At 34.7% G+C, this 16506-nt stretch overlaps 1 protein-coding gene and 1 pseudogene across 7 annotated transcripts; one reads left to right on the top strand and one right to left on the bottom strand.

Annotated features, from left to right (window-relative positions):
* Positions 1-894: 894 nt before the first annotated feature.
* LOC146918859 (putative DNA (cytosine-5)-methyltransferase CMT1) lies at positions 895-16309 on the bottom strand (annotated as a pseudogene). The gene is made up of 21 exons (XR_015010647.1): positions 15712-16309; positions 15532-15631; positions 15274-15381; positions 15044-15163; positions 14839-14945; positions 10572-10753; positions 10249-10418; positions 5150-5215; positions 4767-5036; positions 4268-4326; positions 4064-4130; positions 3608-3937; positions 3430-3498; positions 3234-3320; positions 3042-3129; positions 2567-2685; positions 2376-2477; positions 2250-2293; positions 2085-2154; positions 1704-1807; positions 895-1260 (listed from the first exon to the last, which is right to left on the bottom strand). The product of XR_015010647.1 is annotated as a putative DNA (cytosine-5)-methyltransferase CMT1 (transcript).
* LOC146918860 (uncharacterized) lies at positions 10803-14470 on the top strand. Of its 6 annotated transcripts, none has more exons than XR_015011244.1 (7): positions 10803-11198; positions 11325-11460; positions 11585-11607; positions 11712-11783; positions 12823-12908; positions 13367-13533; positions 14098-14413. XR_015011244.1 is itself a non-coding variant. In XM_085712097.1 (6 exons), exons 2-6 carry the CDS (start codon positions 11411-11413, stop codon positions 14289-14291), a joined length of 441 nt encoding a protein of 146 aa, XP_085568223.1. In that variant the 5' UTR covers positions 10803-11198; positions 11325-11410; the 3' UTR covers positions 14292-14470. The 6 variants fall into 6 exon arrangements, 1 of the variants encoding a protein (XP_085568223.1); XR_015011240.1 differs by having other exon boundaries at positions 11580-11607; positions 11712-11794; positions 14098-14270; XR_015011241.1 differs by lacking the exon at positions 13367-13533 and having other exon boundaries at positions 14098-14470.
* Positions 16310-16506: the final 197 nt, after the last annotated feature.

The raw sequence follows: 16506 nt of genomic DNA, 5'->3' as shown, positions 1-16506 counted from the left end.
TATGTGTTTTTACGACACACACCTTCGATTTCAAAATGTAAGCAAAATAAACTCACTTTTTTTCCAAAATATAAAAAAAAAAAAAAATCCTATTTAATTTTGTTTTTTTAAAAAAGCATCTTTTCGAACAAAAACTTTTGTTTATTATCATAAAATTAAATGGAAATTACATTCAATTTTTCCTCTCTTCCATTTTCTCCATAACTTATAGCCAACAAAAATTGTTTTTAAATCTTCTTATAAAACTTATTCCAAAGAAAATACGAAAAATTATACTCAAGACCTTAGCCAAAGATGCACCAGAACACACCCATACCAGTCAAAAACCACACCATCATGAAAGCATAGGAACCAGTTTGAATTAAAAACCATCCCTGCCCACAGTGTAATTTGCTACCTCTCTCACCAGATACCAAGACAAAATCATGCTATTAATCCAGTATTCACATTACAAAATTATATCAACAATAGTAAATAAATTTCTGCACACACTTAAAACTAAATTTTTAAACTATCCAATAGCTCAATATTTCATTACACTAAACTCACATCAAACCGGTTGACTTTTGAATCCGTTCATTTTAAGATAAACACCACTTTAGTGAAACTTGTGATTTAATGCACAAAAAGCTACAATGTTATGCAATCGTTTCCTAATTTTAACATATGAAGACGTCAAACAAAGGTAAGGTCTGAGGGTATGAGTTTGGGTTCCATTATACTAAGCAATCCTTAACACTTCCAATTTAAAAAGAAACATAGAAAGGGAGTTCATGATAATATATGATATGAATAAAAATTAATGTAAAAATAACTTCAAGTAAATTTAAGAGTAACTAAATCGCAGTTGTTAAAACATTCACACTAGACAAAAATTAGATGAAACTTCCAAAATCATCACCAAAGTGTGAATCATAAATCATTATAAATAATGTCATCAATTGTACAAACATTCAATCATACAATTCCCTGGTGAAGTATGTGTACTCTTAGCTTGAATACGACATTCCAAATTAAAAAAAAAAAAAAGGAAGCAATTAAGTAACAATGGAAAAGACATTAATTTATTAGAGAGGAGAAGATCAACTTGAATCATCATCATCATCAACTGTATCTAAAGAAGGGGCAAGACAACTTGGGTACTTAAATGGGAGAGTTGTCAAAGGCTTGTCATCAGAAAGTCCTAGAATAGCCAAACCTAATGTGTATCCAAGGGCAAGAGCTACCGGAACAGCAACCGCATTTCCAACTTGAGTATACCTGCATTGAAATTAGAACCATTGAGTATCCTGTTATACATAATGTAAGAGATAGAGAACGTTAACTTAACTCAAACTATAACTACATTTACACCACTAAAAAATATTACATTAAGAGACCTAAACAGGTATGAACCCTTAGGACAGTTACTGAGCAGTTATTGTGCAATCATATCATGTAAATTAATGTATTTGTATGTTTGTAATAAATAAGGAAGTTAAGGTTAAAATAGGTTAGTGAGTTTTTGATTAATGAAAGAGATTCCAAGCTCTCAATTTGGAAGGGTAAACCAAACAGTCAGTCATCCTTGTGTCTTGAAACATCATAGTCGATTTATGCATGTTATCATATAAAAAAATTAAAATAATGCTGATACACTTCCACGTAAGGTTATTTACTGCAAAATTTTGTTTTTATCATTAATTTTGGCCAACAGTACATACCTTGCTTTGGTAGGGCCGCAAAGTTTATAGCAGTCCGGAAATCCCTGTAGCCTTGCATTTTCTCGAATGCTAAGAACTCTGTCTTGTTCCGGGTGGAGAAGAACCTAGAAACAGAATTAGATCAAAGTTTGAGAAAATGCATAATCACACATGAAAAAGAGAACAATCTAGAAGAAATATACTGCCACTTACACAACAAGTCCTAACAATGAACATTGCCAGATAAGTTTAATTGAAAATTGTTAAAATGATCATCCCAAGGAAGATAGCAAATAGTAATTCTCAAATGCAACATTTTTAAAGAGGTTTCGCAAAGGGACAGTCACATAAGTGGCATTAGTTTTACAAACAAAATATAATATAAACAACTTCAATAATAACCTGATTATGAGGTTCTGCTCTCGTTACAACAGTATACGCAATTTCATCCCACCAAAGTCGACCAAATGGCCTGTTATTTTTATCAGATACATAAGAAAATTCAATATAAAGGAAATAAACGGAAAATATGATGGTCGAAAATAGACAATGTGCATATATACATACTTAGAGGAAGTCCCTTTAACAAATGACATGGCATAATCTGGAACCTATTTAAAAAAAAAATGTTTGTGATCAACAAAGAACTAGCTTGAAAATAAACGTGTTCCTAAGACAGCACAAGAGTAATACCAAAGGCTTCCCAGATTTTAGCCATTGTCTTTCAACATTTGGGTCCCATTCCACTTTATTGCCCTTCACAATCACACCTTTCAAGTCCCTGAAGTTAGACCCCTATAAAGGCAAGTAGGCACAATTAAAATACACATGGAGTAACAAAAAATAAACTAGTAGCACATGATGTCAGTTCTAAGATATGGAACCTTCTTGTGTGGAATGTGGCAGGCTCTCTCGTTATCATCTTTATTTAATTTCAATGGAAAGTGATCATATAGCATTCCACTTGGTGCGCTTTCATAGTCAGCTGAATAATTCACCATCTCTAAAAAGCAGAAAAAATAAAGATCATGCCACCAGTAATGTTAATGCATGGAAAAAGGAAGCAAGTCAAATTTTCTTACCATATGAAAATATAACATGCAATCGCCAGTAGATTTTAAAAGCAAAGCAATACAAAATTCAGTCCAAATATATGCAGCCAGTAGATTTTACTTAATAAACAGGGATTGCAATAATCTAAACTCCAACTGAGCTTGATACTTTGTCTTAATATGGTGAACTATGAAACATTCATTCATAAGACCTTGGCTAAAATATTGCATTGTAATGACAACAGGGAACTCATATTGCCGACAACCATGATATACTTCAAAACTAAAAAATAAATACAAATCATACCACTTCTCTTTAGGCGGATATATTTCTGAAATTCTGACCGAGGAGAAGCCCCGTAGCTCCTTTCATCATGGCTCTCGTCATTTTTAATCTGTTTGATGAAAAAAAAAAAAACAAGGAAAGAAATGACATCAAAATTTTATAAGAATCAAAGAAACTATATTCATAATGTATCTGTGAGCAAAATAAACATACTGGAGGGAGATCATCTATTGCATCCTAAAGATATAGTGCTTCAGCCAGCTGACACTTTTCATTTGTGGCAAAAGCAACTGTAATTTCCTGCATTATAACAATAGCCAGATCCCATGGATTAAAACTTTACAATCACAAAATGTATTCCTTATCAAAGAAAATGGCACAAACATCCTTAAGCCTATTAGTTCCTTACTTGAAAGCCAATAGGAATTACAGATCTTGATTCAACCTCGTGAGTTGGTAATGGAAATGCAGGCAATTTCTACAAACAAAACAGTAAATGAATCATTAACCTTGCATTTGAATGACTTAAAGATCAACTTAAATATTACATCAGAATAATTATATTGTAGAGCAAACAATCGGCTTACTTAAGTGGGAAGAGCTCCCCAGAGAAAAACGCGCATCCGAAATTGGGGAAGGCCATAAGACCCTGCAGCCATCATTCCCATTCTAGCTTGATAATTCATGGCTACAAGACGGCCTAAAGCATAACGTCCCAAAAACCCACCCACAAATTTCAAAATGTCAACCACATTCTCCATGAGTACGTATCTCGGCTTCAAGAATTCAATGATATTCATATAGACCATTAATTGCATATTTTTAACATCCTCAAGGGGTGCGTTTTTGTTCCTGAAGCGATTAAAACCAGAAACACCTTGACAAGGTGGTCCACCACAAATAACATCAGCTTGACCCTGGAAAAGAAATAAAGTAGTAAAAAAACCATTTTTTTAATAAATATTACAAGACCAGTTGATAAGCCATTAAAGGTGAAAGAAGAGGTTGAGTGCAATCCAATAACAAGGAGTGGTGTGACTCACAGGAAGAGGCAATATCTTGTCTTTATATCCTGTTGTAACAAAATCTCTCAAGGCATCCTTACAGTCACTGTTACCATTATAAATACAATCACAGTTAGAATCTTGCATAGATCTAGCAATAAGCACTATGTAACAGATTAGTTTAGTGATGCAAAGGTAAGGACATCATTAATAAGAATACATATTTTGAAATCTAGAGATTACCTCAAGCCTTCAATTGGCTCCCATGTATCGTAACTGGAATCATAACCCTTCCACTGCACCTGAAGGATTAAAAATTTATAATAAAAAAAAAAAGTAATTACCGCTAACTGAAAGTGTCATTACACAAATTAAAGCTGCAAGAAAAGTTGTGTTTTAAAATATAAACCATGTACAAAATGTATCTATGCATATTTTCATATACAAACTAGGATCATAGATATAGTTATAAGAAAAGTCGTGTCCTAAAATGGAAACCTAGGGCAAGAAGTATCTGCACATTTTAAGAAATAAACTAGAATCTAAGATATATTAGGCTAGGAGCCGTATGTTTGTGCAACAAAAAAATAGGCAAAGAATCCAATTCTAAATAAAGTAAATTTTTAGTCAAATTAAAAATATAGTCAATTTAAAGTCTTCTCCAACACAGATTGCAACAGTCCTAATAATTGATTTAAGTATGAAAACCAACCAAGTTATGTGAAAGTTTGAGCAAGCTTACTTTAAAGTACAATCCTAGTTTTTCGTCTTTGTTGGCCTTTTTCTTGGCTTTGTTCGGATTGCCATAGCAGACTGCAAGTAGCTTTTCAACCTCAAACACCTCAGAATCAGATGAATCATCCACAACTTCATCATTAGCTTCTTGACCAGCTTCTTCGCCATCATTCATATCAGAATATGAACTTTCAGATCCATGCAATACAAACTCTTCGCACAGCCTTGCCCACTCTTTAAGCAAACTTAGGAAGTTTTCAGCAGTTTCATTTCTCACCTGATTTTCACATTTTATGTAGCAATAAATAAACATTAATAAGAATGAGAATGAAAAACTATGAACAAAGTTACAATGACAAGCGTAAACTACAAGCTAACAACACAACATACGTGTGTTTGAGGATGATTAAGCTTCAAGCTTTCACATGCATGCTTATTGATATCAACTGCCCACCTCTTCAAAGTCAAAAACAGCATTATTAGATCAGTAAAAATGAAATTCCATAAAAGCTAAGTTAAAATAAACCGAAAAACTTAATACAAATTAAACTCAATACCGTGACTAGTTTAATGCCATAATATTCCTAAAGGCTTAGAAGCCCTCCAGAAAGGCTCTAAGACCTCCAGAAGGGCTCAGGCGCCCTCAATAAGGGCTCTTGAGACCTTGGCGCTCTCGCCTTGAGGCACCGCCCTTCTAAGCTTCTAGAAACCTCTAGAAACCACCTAAAATACACAAATACCCCTGTTGCTTGGGAACCAAGCAACCGAAACCCAAGCCCATAGCAGGCTATAAATACTACTCTTGAGAGCATTCTCAGGGCATCGAATCATCAGTCTAAACCCTAGAATCCTAGTATTCCTTACCGTACTTTTTTGCAAGTACAGTTGGCGCCGTCTGTGGGAACGGTAAAACTAACCTAGACCACACTCGTAAACCTAAAAACCTTCCCGGCGATCTCGAAAGATGATGACCGGCGAAGACCAAACTAACATCGATGAGATACTATGGCAGTCGTAGACTTCTTCTCAACCTCGTCATGATCCACTACGGCAAAAGCGGCTGTCAGCCGTTAACATCATCAATCGCTGAAAGTTGGATGAATGATATTCACCATCGTCATCGGTGCACCTCTGAGAAAGAAATCCAGGTGGTAGAGTTCCTTTGTCATTTTTTTTTTTTTTTCCTTTAGTCGTCATGCTTCGCTGAATTCTTTACCAGAAACGTATTTAAATTGTTTTATATATGGATTTCACTTGGTTCAATAGGATTTAGTTAATATTTTGGCTTTGAAAAATTTCACATACCATGAATGCCACACGTTTTCCATACATATGAATTTAAAAAAGGAATTTTGGTGAGATATATAACAAAAAATGATGGTAGCTTTTGATATGGTTCCTGTGCACGTTCCAAATTGATTTAGCCTTCTCATGGAGAGTTTTTTTTAAAGATGTATTTGATATAAGAATTGTTTTGTCTTGTTGTGAGTTCCATTATCGAAATTCAATACTGACCTATATATCCTTTTGATTGCTCATGAAATTTTCATGCTAGTTTTTGGTTTCTGATTAATCGGTTTTATTTTTATCGGACTGTTTAATCCACGTATATTTCCTTGAAGTGTCTTAGCGTTTCAGATAATTGCTCTAATCAGCGAAACAAAGACCGAGAAAGATGAGGTTAAATTCTACGAAACAGGGTCGGATGAGGAATTCAACGAAAGCGGTGTGAGGTCTTTAACGAAGGCGGCGGGAGGTTTGATGAGAGGTTGACTTGGCGAGGAATACTCACACGATTAATATCAGATAAGAACATTATTTATGTGCTCAACTTTACTTATCTTATTATTTGATTTGAAGAAAAATTTCTCGCCATCTAAATTGGAGTGCAAAATCATTGTAATTGTCACATGTTACATTAATATGCTTGATTAGGCAGCCTTATTCGTAAATATTGATCATATGAAGGTGTAGATATAGATGGTTTAAAATTGTTTCTATAAAGGTGTATATATAGTTTGTTTAAGTTATTTCTATTGAATAGTTTTATGCGTCTCTATTAAATATGCTTCAACTTGAGCTTGGATTCATGAGGAATCATTCAATTTTCTTTTACAATAACCTTGATGAGGCATGTTAGTATAGTAGTCTGGTATTACTTTACTCCCAGGATGAATGAGGTAACATCATGGTGCGTTGTCATATGATCAATAGATTCATTATTTAATATACTTTTGAGATGAGTAAGCACAGGGTCGTAATGGACGACCAAAGCTCCTTCCACGACACCAGATACCTAGTAATCTAGGATCACACGAAAATGGAGGATGTACATATTTTGGATCTATTTAGCTATGGAAGATCCAACTAACCAGAGGAGCTAAATTCATCACCGTGATAGTCATCCTTATGAGCAACAACGCCATGGACAACGGTTTTACTCATCTTTCTTTCTTTATTACATATATTTGAAGAAAATTCATTGTCAAATATATTTTGAGAAAATATATTCTTACTACATATATTTAGGAAATTTATTGCCAAATATATTTTGAGAAAATATACAGTTTGATTTGAAGAAAAGTTTATTGTCGACTATATTTTAAGAAAATATATTGTTATGATGTAATGAAGAAAGAATGATGAGTAAAACACAAGTGGTAGAATTAAGTTATTAATAGAAAGACTACTCTAGGTACCCCATGGCAGAAGTAAAGTGTAGTATTGTCAAAAGGTCACATGTGAGGGATTCTGGCGAGGAAAGCCCTGGTATTTAAGAGGTCCAAGTGACCCACCTCTCTTTCCTGGGAACCCTTTCCATGTACCATTTACTTTGCGAACTGGACTAATTGTTTAGTAAAACATAAATAATGGAGTAATAAGCTAGATTGGACAAAAACACATAGAAGAATAAAGTTGAGTAGAAAACTTAGTTCCAACTTCATAGGAGGAAATAAAGACATAGAAAATAATGGAGTGAGCGAGTTAGTTCGGATTTAATGGGAGAATGATAAGTTAATAGGCGAGGTATTCAATTAGAAGAGTGGAGAGGAAAAGGAAGAGGAGTACAAAGCGTAGGCGAGCTAAATAAGAGCTAAATAAAAGAAGACAAAGAACAGTTAGTTCCCATTAAATATAATTGCAAATGATTAAAACTCTTTTATTTATTTATTTACTTTGGAAGTTCGGAAATAACGTTATATTTCAGATGAATAAAGTTTGGAAGGAAGACAAGCCCGCCAAGGGCGAGGTTAAACAAAACAAGAAGAACTCACCAAACAAGGCGCCATGATTAAAAATGCAAGGAAGCAATCGTCCCACCATTAAAAACATAAAGATGAAACACGAAGTTATTCTAACCTTTCTCAACCTTTGAGATTTGTTTTGCAGGTTTTTAACGAGGCGCCCTTTCCTTTTTTCATATATATGACTCTCTCCGCATTTTTTTTTTCTTCTATTATGCAAACAGAATTCACTTACCAATGGCACGAAGATAAAGGATCCACGAGCCCCACAACGCCAACCTTGATAAAGGCTCTGGCTGGGTCGACACAACAACTCGTCTAACCTTCCATCAGAGTTGGAAGTGTAAAATAAAAGTCTTCCCTCAGAGTGGGAAGCAAAAGTCCTCCTTCAGAGTAGGAGGCGCCTTCCATCAGAGTTGGAAGTGTAAAATAAAAAGTCTTCCCTCAGAGTGGGAAGCAAAAGTCCTCCTTCAGAGTAGGAGGCGCCTTCCATCAGAGTTGGAAGTGTAAAATAAAAAGTCTTCCCTCAGAGTGGGAAGCAAAAGTCCTCCTTCAGAGTAGGAGGCGCCTTCCATCAGAGTTGGAAGTGTAAAATAAAAAGTCTTCCCTCAGAGTGGGAAGCAAAAGTCCTCCTTCAGAGTAGGAGGCGCCTTCCATCAGAGTTGGAAGTGTAAAATAAAAAGTCTTCCCTCAGAGTGGGAAGCAAAAGTCCTCCTTCAGAGTAGGAGGCGCCTTCCATCAGAGTTGGAAGTGTAAAATAAAAAGTCTTCCCTCAGAGTGGGAAGCAAAAGTCTTCCCTCAGAGTGGGAGGCGCCTTCCATCAGAGTTGGAAGTGTAAACTAATAAATCGGACAGCCCGCCATCAGGGTTTCTCTTGAAAACAAAAAATAAACGCCGAAAGAATAAACGCCAGGCGTCTCGACATGATCGCCGAAGTGCTTATGTCAACATTTTAGGACGCCGAAAGGTACCAGTTGATTGATAAAGATTTAATCGGATCTACAAAAGAGACGTAGTCACTGAAACGCTCACTTTTAAAGAAACGACTCCCGCATCCCATCAACAATCAACCAAAAGCACCAACATGCAAAATTAAATCAAAGCAACGTATAAAATCATAAAATTACTTAACATTCGTGGAAAATCAAGCCACAGAAGAAAGGGATACCGCATCAAACATAGCTTGAATAAATATTCAAAAGTCACAAACACCAAACAAATGAAGATCAACCGACAAAACTCGCCAGGACATCACGCCAAATGTTGAGAATCTGAGCTCACACAGTCACCAGAGCATACGAGAAAATAAGCACGACAAAATTCAAATTGTTGCAAATCGCCGAAGCATCAAAAGTAATAAAATCGTTTATGTAAATCTCCAAAAACGAATTCAGCAAACAAAACCGACGCAAATTTAATGAGGAATCGCCATAAAAAAGTAAACTCGTCACAACGATACAAACCACTTCGCCTTGTTCCAAGACTCGTGCTTGGGGGGCTGTGAGTGATCAACCTATAAAAACAATTCGAATAGATACTCCATGGAGGTCTATAAAGAAAACGTAAAATCACCCAAGGGGGTTTCTCCAAGTTCGGACGACAACGCCCAAAGGAAAAAGCATTAAGAAATTCAAACACTTCGCCTTGTCCCAAGACTCGTGCTTGGGGGGCTGTGAACCACCAAAACCTTTCTAAAGACTTAATGATCTCTAGGAGATCCAGTCCCATGTTGTCATCACTTCGCCTTGTCCCAAGACTCGTGCTTGGGGGGCTGTGAACCGTCATAATATTCCTAAAGGCTTAGAAGCCCTCCAGAAAGGCTCTAAGACCTCCAGAAGGGCTCAGGCGCCCTCAATAAGGGCTCTTGAGACCTTGGCGCTCTCGCCTTGAGGCACCGCCCTTCTAAGCTTCTAGAAACCTCTAGAAACCACCTAAAATACACAAATACCCCTGTTGCTTGGGAACCAAGCAACCGAAACCCAAGCCCATAGCAGGCTATAAATACTACTCTTGAGAGCATTCTCAGGGCATCGAATCATCAGTCTAAACCCTAGAATCCTAGTATTCCTTACCGTACTTTTTTGCAAGTACAATTAAGCTTCAAGCTTTCACATGCATGCTTATTGATATCAACTGCCCACCTCTTCAAAGTCAAAAACAGCATTATTAGATCAGTAAAAATGAAATTCCATAAAAGCTAAGTTAAAATAAACCGAAAAACTTAATACAAATTAAACTCAATACCGTGACTAGTTTAATGCCAGATTTAGAAGCTCCAAAGCAAAGTCCCGTGGACATAGCTCCACAACCAGCGTACAAATCCAATAAACTCCACTCTGATTTATCAGCAGCACCGACATTAGATCCAGATTCACTGGAAATTGTAGAGGTACTGCTTTCTATTCTTACTGGTTCTGTATTAATTGTACAAACAAAGGCCAATGTAAAAAAGATCAGTAAAGTTCCATGCACAAACCTTAAAAAATCATCATAAACCAAGTACAAAATTCATACCATCCTTAATATATAAATGGAAAATAGTTCTGCACATAAACCCTAGCCAAAACCTAATGAAGCTCCTTCCATTTTGTACTGAATTAATGCCTGGCGATAAAATCCTAGGGTTTTTGATTGTGGTAATGACTGTTTAACCCTTGGTGTGTGTTTGGTCAGCAATGTGAATTGGTTTGAAAACTGCAAAATACAATTAGCCAATAGGAGTAAAGGGACGGTTTCAGAACAGAGGAAACTTGAACCAAATACACATTTAAAAGGCAGTCATGGTGGAGATTTGAAATGAGAGCCCTGGTTTTACACGTTAACATCAAGAGTCATGATTACAACCCCATGTGATTCACTTTCTTCAATAAGTTGGCAGAGGAAAGATGAACCAATTTGACTTTCAAACAAGTGACTTGGGTCTCCTATTTCAAATCACAATTCCACATGCCAAACCTCCTCCTCCATTCCTTCACCATCTGGTTCTTTATCTTCTTTCTCAGTCTCCTCTCAAACCATCCACCCTCTCCTCCACCGCCACCAGCCCACCGTCCTTCCATCACCACCATCACCATCACCATCGTCCTCTTCCTCACCACCCTTCATCAACAAAGCTTCTTCCCTCGCTGAATTTCAAACATCAACTCTGCTCAATTATGCTTTTCCATCGCAAGTCATCGCGTCGGCAATTACAGGTCAGCTTTTCTTCTTCTTCTTCTTCTTCACTAATCTTACTCTGAATCAATTCTGAAACTAAAATCAATTCCAATCCCGGTTTCAATTGTGATGCCTTTTTCGTTTTCCATTTTATGATTGAGAAGCCGACGTGGAAGATCCACGAGAGAAGACGAAGCAGTGGGAGGCAACAATTTATCTCAACAACCAATCTCCGTTGATTGGCTATGGAATGATACAAAAAATTTCTACCATCAATTTGGGAAATAGAGTTTTGATTGGGTATTTTTTATCATTGTTCTTTCACTTCAGCTATGCTATTGTTGTTCACTGTTTGAGGATTGAATTTTATTGAGTTTTTCATTTTAATTTTTCATGTTTGATGATTTTGGTTCAACAAGGTCAGATCTACATATCTTTCCTTTTGAGGTATTCTAAACCAACCTTTTATATATTACTCTCCAACTTTAACGCAACTTTGCTTTATGTTATTAACATTGTAAGGTTTTTTTTTTGTTGTGTTTGTTTTGTAGGTTTCTCTTGGTTGCTGCTTGGTGCTGAGTGTAAAAGAGAAGAAATTATTACTCTATGTTATTTGCTTCAAAGTAATGATTTGGTACTTAATTTTGTGTTTAAGATATTGTTATTAAATCAACTAGAATGATTTACATCAAATTTTCATGTTCCTTATGTTGGTGAATTATCTTTTGTTTTCTTGAAATTTCATTGAGTTTCTTATCCTTTGTGCTTACTTTCATTTATTTATTTAGAAAGTCCTGAAAAATGATGTGTTTTGAATTGTTTGTATTGGCTTCTTGAGAGTCTTGATGAATGTGTATGAAAGAGTATGCTTTCTCTTTCGCTCTCTCGAAGACAGAAAAAATATTGGATGATACACAAAACATTTTACATGCTTTGATACATCAGTGTTGGAAGATACACAAAATAACCATTGTTCTGTTCTTAATCTATCAATATTAAATACAGTTGGTCTGCAAAATTAACAAAATGTTTCATCTGTTTTTTTTGTTTTTGTTTTATGGAATAACCTTCTAACATACATGTTTATATCACACTGTAAATCTCTTTATGTTTATAATAAGTTGTTTTGTGTCTGTTTATGCACTCATGGCTGCCTTTTTATAACTCTGTTATACTATTTGTGGGACACATATCCATTATTCTATAAAATCTTATTATGAACTCTTTGTGGGACACACAACGAAGTTTGCATTTCATGTTTGTATTTTGTTGATGCTTTCAAATGTTTATGATTTTATCAGGTATCGATAGTTTGTAAAAGAGTGAATATCCATGTTTGTTCTGTACTAAATCATGATTAGGATGCTTGATTACATTGCAAAATCATTTTGAATGCCTCAAGGTTATCTTAACAATAGAGACTAGCATGCCGAGCGTATTTTGAGTGGCTCAAGGTTATCCCATGAAACAAAAATATCTTATTTATAGCGCATGAATGCCACCTTTATCATCTTTAAAAACTTCTGCTAAAGAATCTCATTATTTACTGTTAAAAAAATCTACAATCTAAGAATCTATGCCGCCTATTTCAGAATATTCTATATTACATCTTTGGGTTCAATTTACAGATTTTATATCAACAAACTAATTTTGTATGTGTAGGCCATTATCAAGCAATGAGTGCATTAGTTTACATGAAGATACTGCTGAAGGAAGTAACAGAACGCCACTTTGTGATATTACCAACTGTAAGCAATGTTTGCTTCTTAGTTTTATCAGTTTTATTTTTAAAATTTGAATCAGCCTTATGTCTAAGATCACATCATTGGTGTCTAAGTCTGTCGCCTTTTCGTTTTGTTCTGATTTTTAATCGTTATGTTGAACTTTTGAGTTGCGTTTTGTATTTAGCTTTATGGTGTTTTCCTGTATGGCATTATGAACTATCGTCTTTTGTTTGTGTTAATCACTGTGTTGAACATAGCTTTCGAGCACGGAAAGTTCTGAATCAATTTAATTAGCATTTAACTGTTTTAAGATTACTATACTTGAGTGTTTTGTTTTAATTTCTAATGCTCAATTGCAAGTTTCTTTCCATAGTGTCAACACAGTAGAGAGACTTCAACACCTTATGCGCAATCTGTTATCATTCGGTTTGTGGTTTTTTTTTTTGGCAATGAGTATGTATGCTTATGTTGCCGCAATTTAGGTGAAATCACCATTTTGAGTAAAACAACAGTTCAGACTTCATGTATCGCTGTCTAAATTACGGCTGGCCAATGTGAATGGATGGATAGAAAAGCACATATAGCAGTATCATAATTGCTTATATTTTGATCAATGTGAATATCTACTACAATTTATGCACTAAATATGGTATGTTTGGTTTTTTGTTTTACATTTTTCCTGTTCAAAAATATGATTCAATCCCTCACCAAACTACTATGAAGCATTGTTTTACCTTTAATTTCTTAACTTGCTTATAAATTTAAAACTTATTTATTTAGACAGGTTGTAAAAGTCGTCTTTAGTATTGATTTTGATTTATAGAACAAAGTCTAAATCTATGCTTATGTTTATGATTTTGGAAGTAATTTATTTAGATTTCTTTAGTTTGATTTAGAGATAGATATGAAACTCTATAATATCTCATTTTGTATTTGCAATACACCAAGTTGTGTGACTGTAGAATATCCATCAGTAACAATTCTCTGCACATGATTTCTTCACTTCCTCCAAGAAAAATCACTGCATCGATCCTCTCATTCCAGCAATTTCTAGATGTTGGTTGTATATGTATTCTTTCACATGAAAGTGTCACAACTTTAACTTGGTGAATTTGGTTACTATAAGTGACACCACTAATTTTCTTTCGCTTGCAATTTTTGTTCTATGATTTTGGCATGTATTTCTTTTTCTGATTTTTTGCATTCATTCAAGGTATTCTGGTGGCCATGAAATTGTTAGTCCTTGAAAAATTTAAGGTCAACCATTCAAGGTATATTAGTGATATCTTCGATTTGAGCTGCTACAATGTTATGGAGTGCACATTCACATTTTTAGGAGTAAAGTTTGGAATGCCCATGGAAACTTCAATGAAAGATTTAATCACCAATGTCTATTTTCTTTTTTAAACCTCTAGCTGTAATCAAACCGAATTCATAACAGTTTATGTTTAACCCAATGGTTCATTGACATTTAAGTGAAAATTAAGAGCCGGACATGAGTCTGAGTAATTACATATTTTGTTATTAAATGTCTGGTATAGTTCATGAGCATATTCTAAAGCCACTTATAGTACAGTTAGCCGTAGAAATACATTTTAATAATTAGTATTACACCGATTAGTAATCACATGCTATTGTAGAAATTGAAACGGTTAAAGTTTCAAATTCTTTATGCTCTTATGTTGTAATGAAATTGATATATATTTAATGCTGTTTTTATTGAATGTACTCCCTCCGGTCACTATTATAAGCAAAAGTTCACTTTTTAGATTCATTCAATAAATGATGTATGTAGTCTATATATAGACCACATACATCATTTACTGAATGAACCTAAAAAGTCAATTTTTGCTTATAATAGTGACCGGAGGGAGTATTTCATTTAAAACAAAGTCCATATGTTGCCTCTACCTGAATCTCATCATTTACCCGTGCGATAGCACGGGACGGCGACTAGTTAGAAATATTGGAGAACGTAAGATAAGGCACGGTATACTTCATATCAAAATATAACTCACAAGAAGGAATCTTCTTCTTCTTCTTCTGTGCAGTTAAATCAACCTATATAGTACACGGTTTCATCAATTTACCAGCACTCCATCATTTCAACGCAGATTTATAAAATTACACAAAAGAAAACGACAACACAAATCACTTACATCAGGTTTAACTTCTGCAATCTGTACTTTCCTAAGTATACAACCCAGAGGGTTTTCATCTTTAACATCAGAGATAAAAACCCTCTTTTTATCAACAAGGCGACCATGATCCTGTAAAACCTACAAGCATATACAAATCATGAAAATCAACAATAATATTAAACAGTGAAACAAATCAAAAACACAAACAATTTTAAAATAACGATAATAAAAAAAAAAAAAATAATTACCGTATCTTGTGCTCTGTAAAACCACTGGGCGGTAAAGAACTGTTGTTGGTCATCATTTACAAAGAGTTCAACGATTCTAGCAATATAATCTTTTTCTGCTTTTTCAGCCTAGACAACATTCAATAAATCAAGACATTAAAATAAAACAATGTTCAATAAATCAAAACAGTAAATCAAAACTAACACCAAATCACATGAATAAACCTCAAATTCGCTACAAATTTTTTAATATAAAATGGAAATGAATAAAATACAAACCTGAACATAAGCATTATCGTTGAGTTCATATATAATGCCATCAACTTTTGCTTTTCGGTAATGATACTTGGCTTTTATGCAATCGTTATTCCTCGAACCACTACAAAGCGCAATTGTATATCAGTGAGTTTCAACTCTTATAATAAGATAATCAAACAAAGAAATAATAATAATACTCACTCGTTATTCGAGTACCGGTGAGGCCATTTTGACAGAGCTTCGTCTGCAGGAATAGGTTTTCCAACAAAACAGATTCTGTCGGTATCAACCGCTGATTGTTTGGTTACTCTCTTTCGGTTGGAAGGAAGAAGCGAAACAATGGGTTCTTCAACTTGAACATCTTGTTTGGAAGATTTTTTGGCCTTCTTTGGTTTTGAAACGGCTGCTATTTGTTTAGGTGATTGACGAATGCGGCGTTTTTTAGTCATTGTAGACTGAGGTGGAAGAGGCAAGAAAAAGAGACGTTGTTACATGAGAAATGATATTTTGACAACCACTTTTTGACAAAAATTTGACAATTTTTAAACAACTTTCTATCTCATACTCACATGATGTTGTTATCCTCTGTTGTCAATCAAAATATCATTACTCTTGTTATATAAGGGTTGTTTTGAATGGTTCCTGTAAGAGCGGGAATTTCCACTAAAATTTCGCTACTTGAACACGCTCAGTATAAATGGTAGAAATTAATTAATTCATTGACTCTTTGTTTATTTTGATTTTGAAATGATGGATGCCTCTTGTGAATATTGACTATACCGTCGTTCGATCAGGAGTTATTGTTTATTGTTCACTTTGCATATATAAAATATAAACAACGGTTAATTAAACATCAATTAAGTCTTGTTAGCAGCTGAGCATTGACTTACTCAATAGGTAAGTGTGTATATGTTTTTTGTTGGGCTTAATTAATCCTTTGGTCCCTTAACTTATTTTTGGATTTAAATTTGATCCCCTAACTTTAAACTGTCTCAA

The sequence above is a fragment of the Medicago sativa genome, chromosome 5 (assembly GCF_051527215.1).
Source record: "Medicago sativa cultivar Bolivia chromosome 5, Bolivia_mono, whole genome shotgun sequence".
NCBI classification, from domain to species: Eukaryota; Viridiplantae; Streptophyta; class Magnoliopsida; order Fabales; family Fabaceae; genus Medicago; species Medicago sativa.
This window is presented reverse-complemented; position numbering and strand designations above follow the sequence as displayed.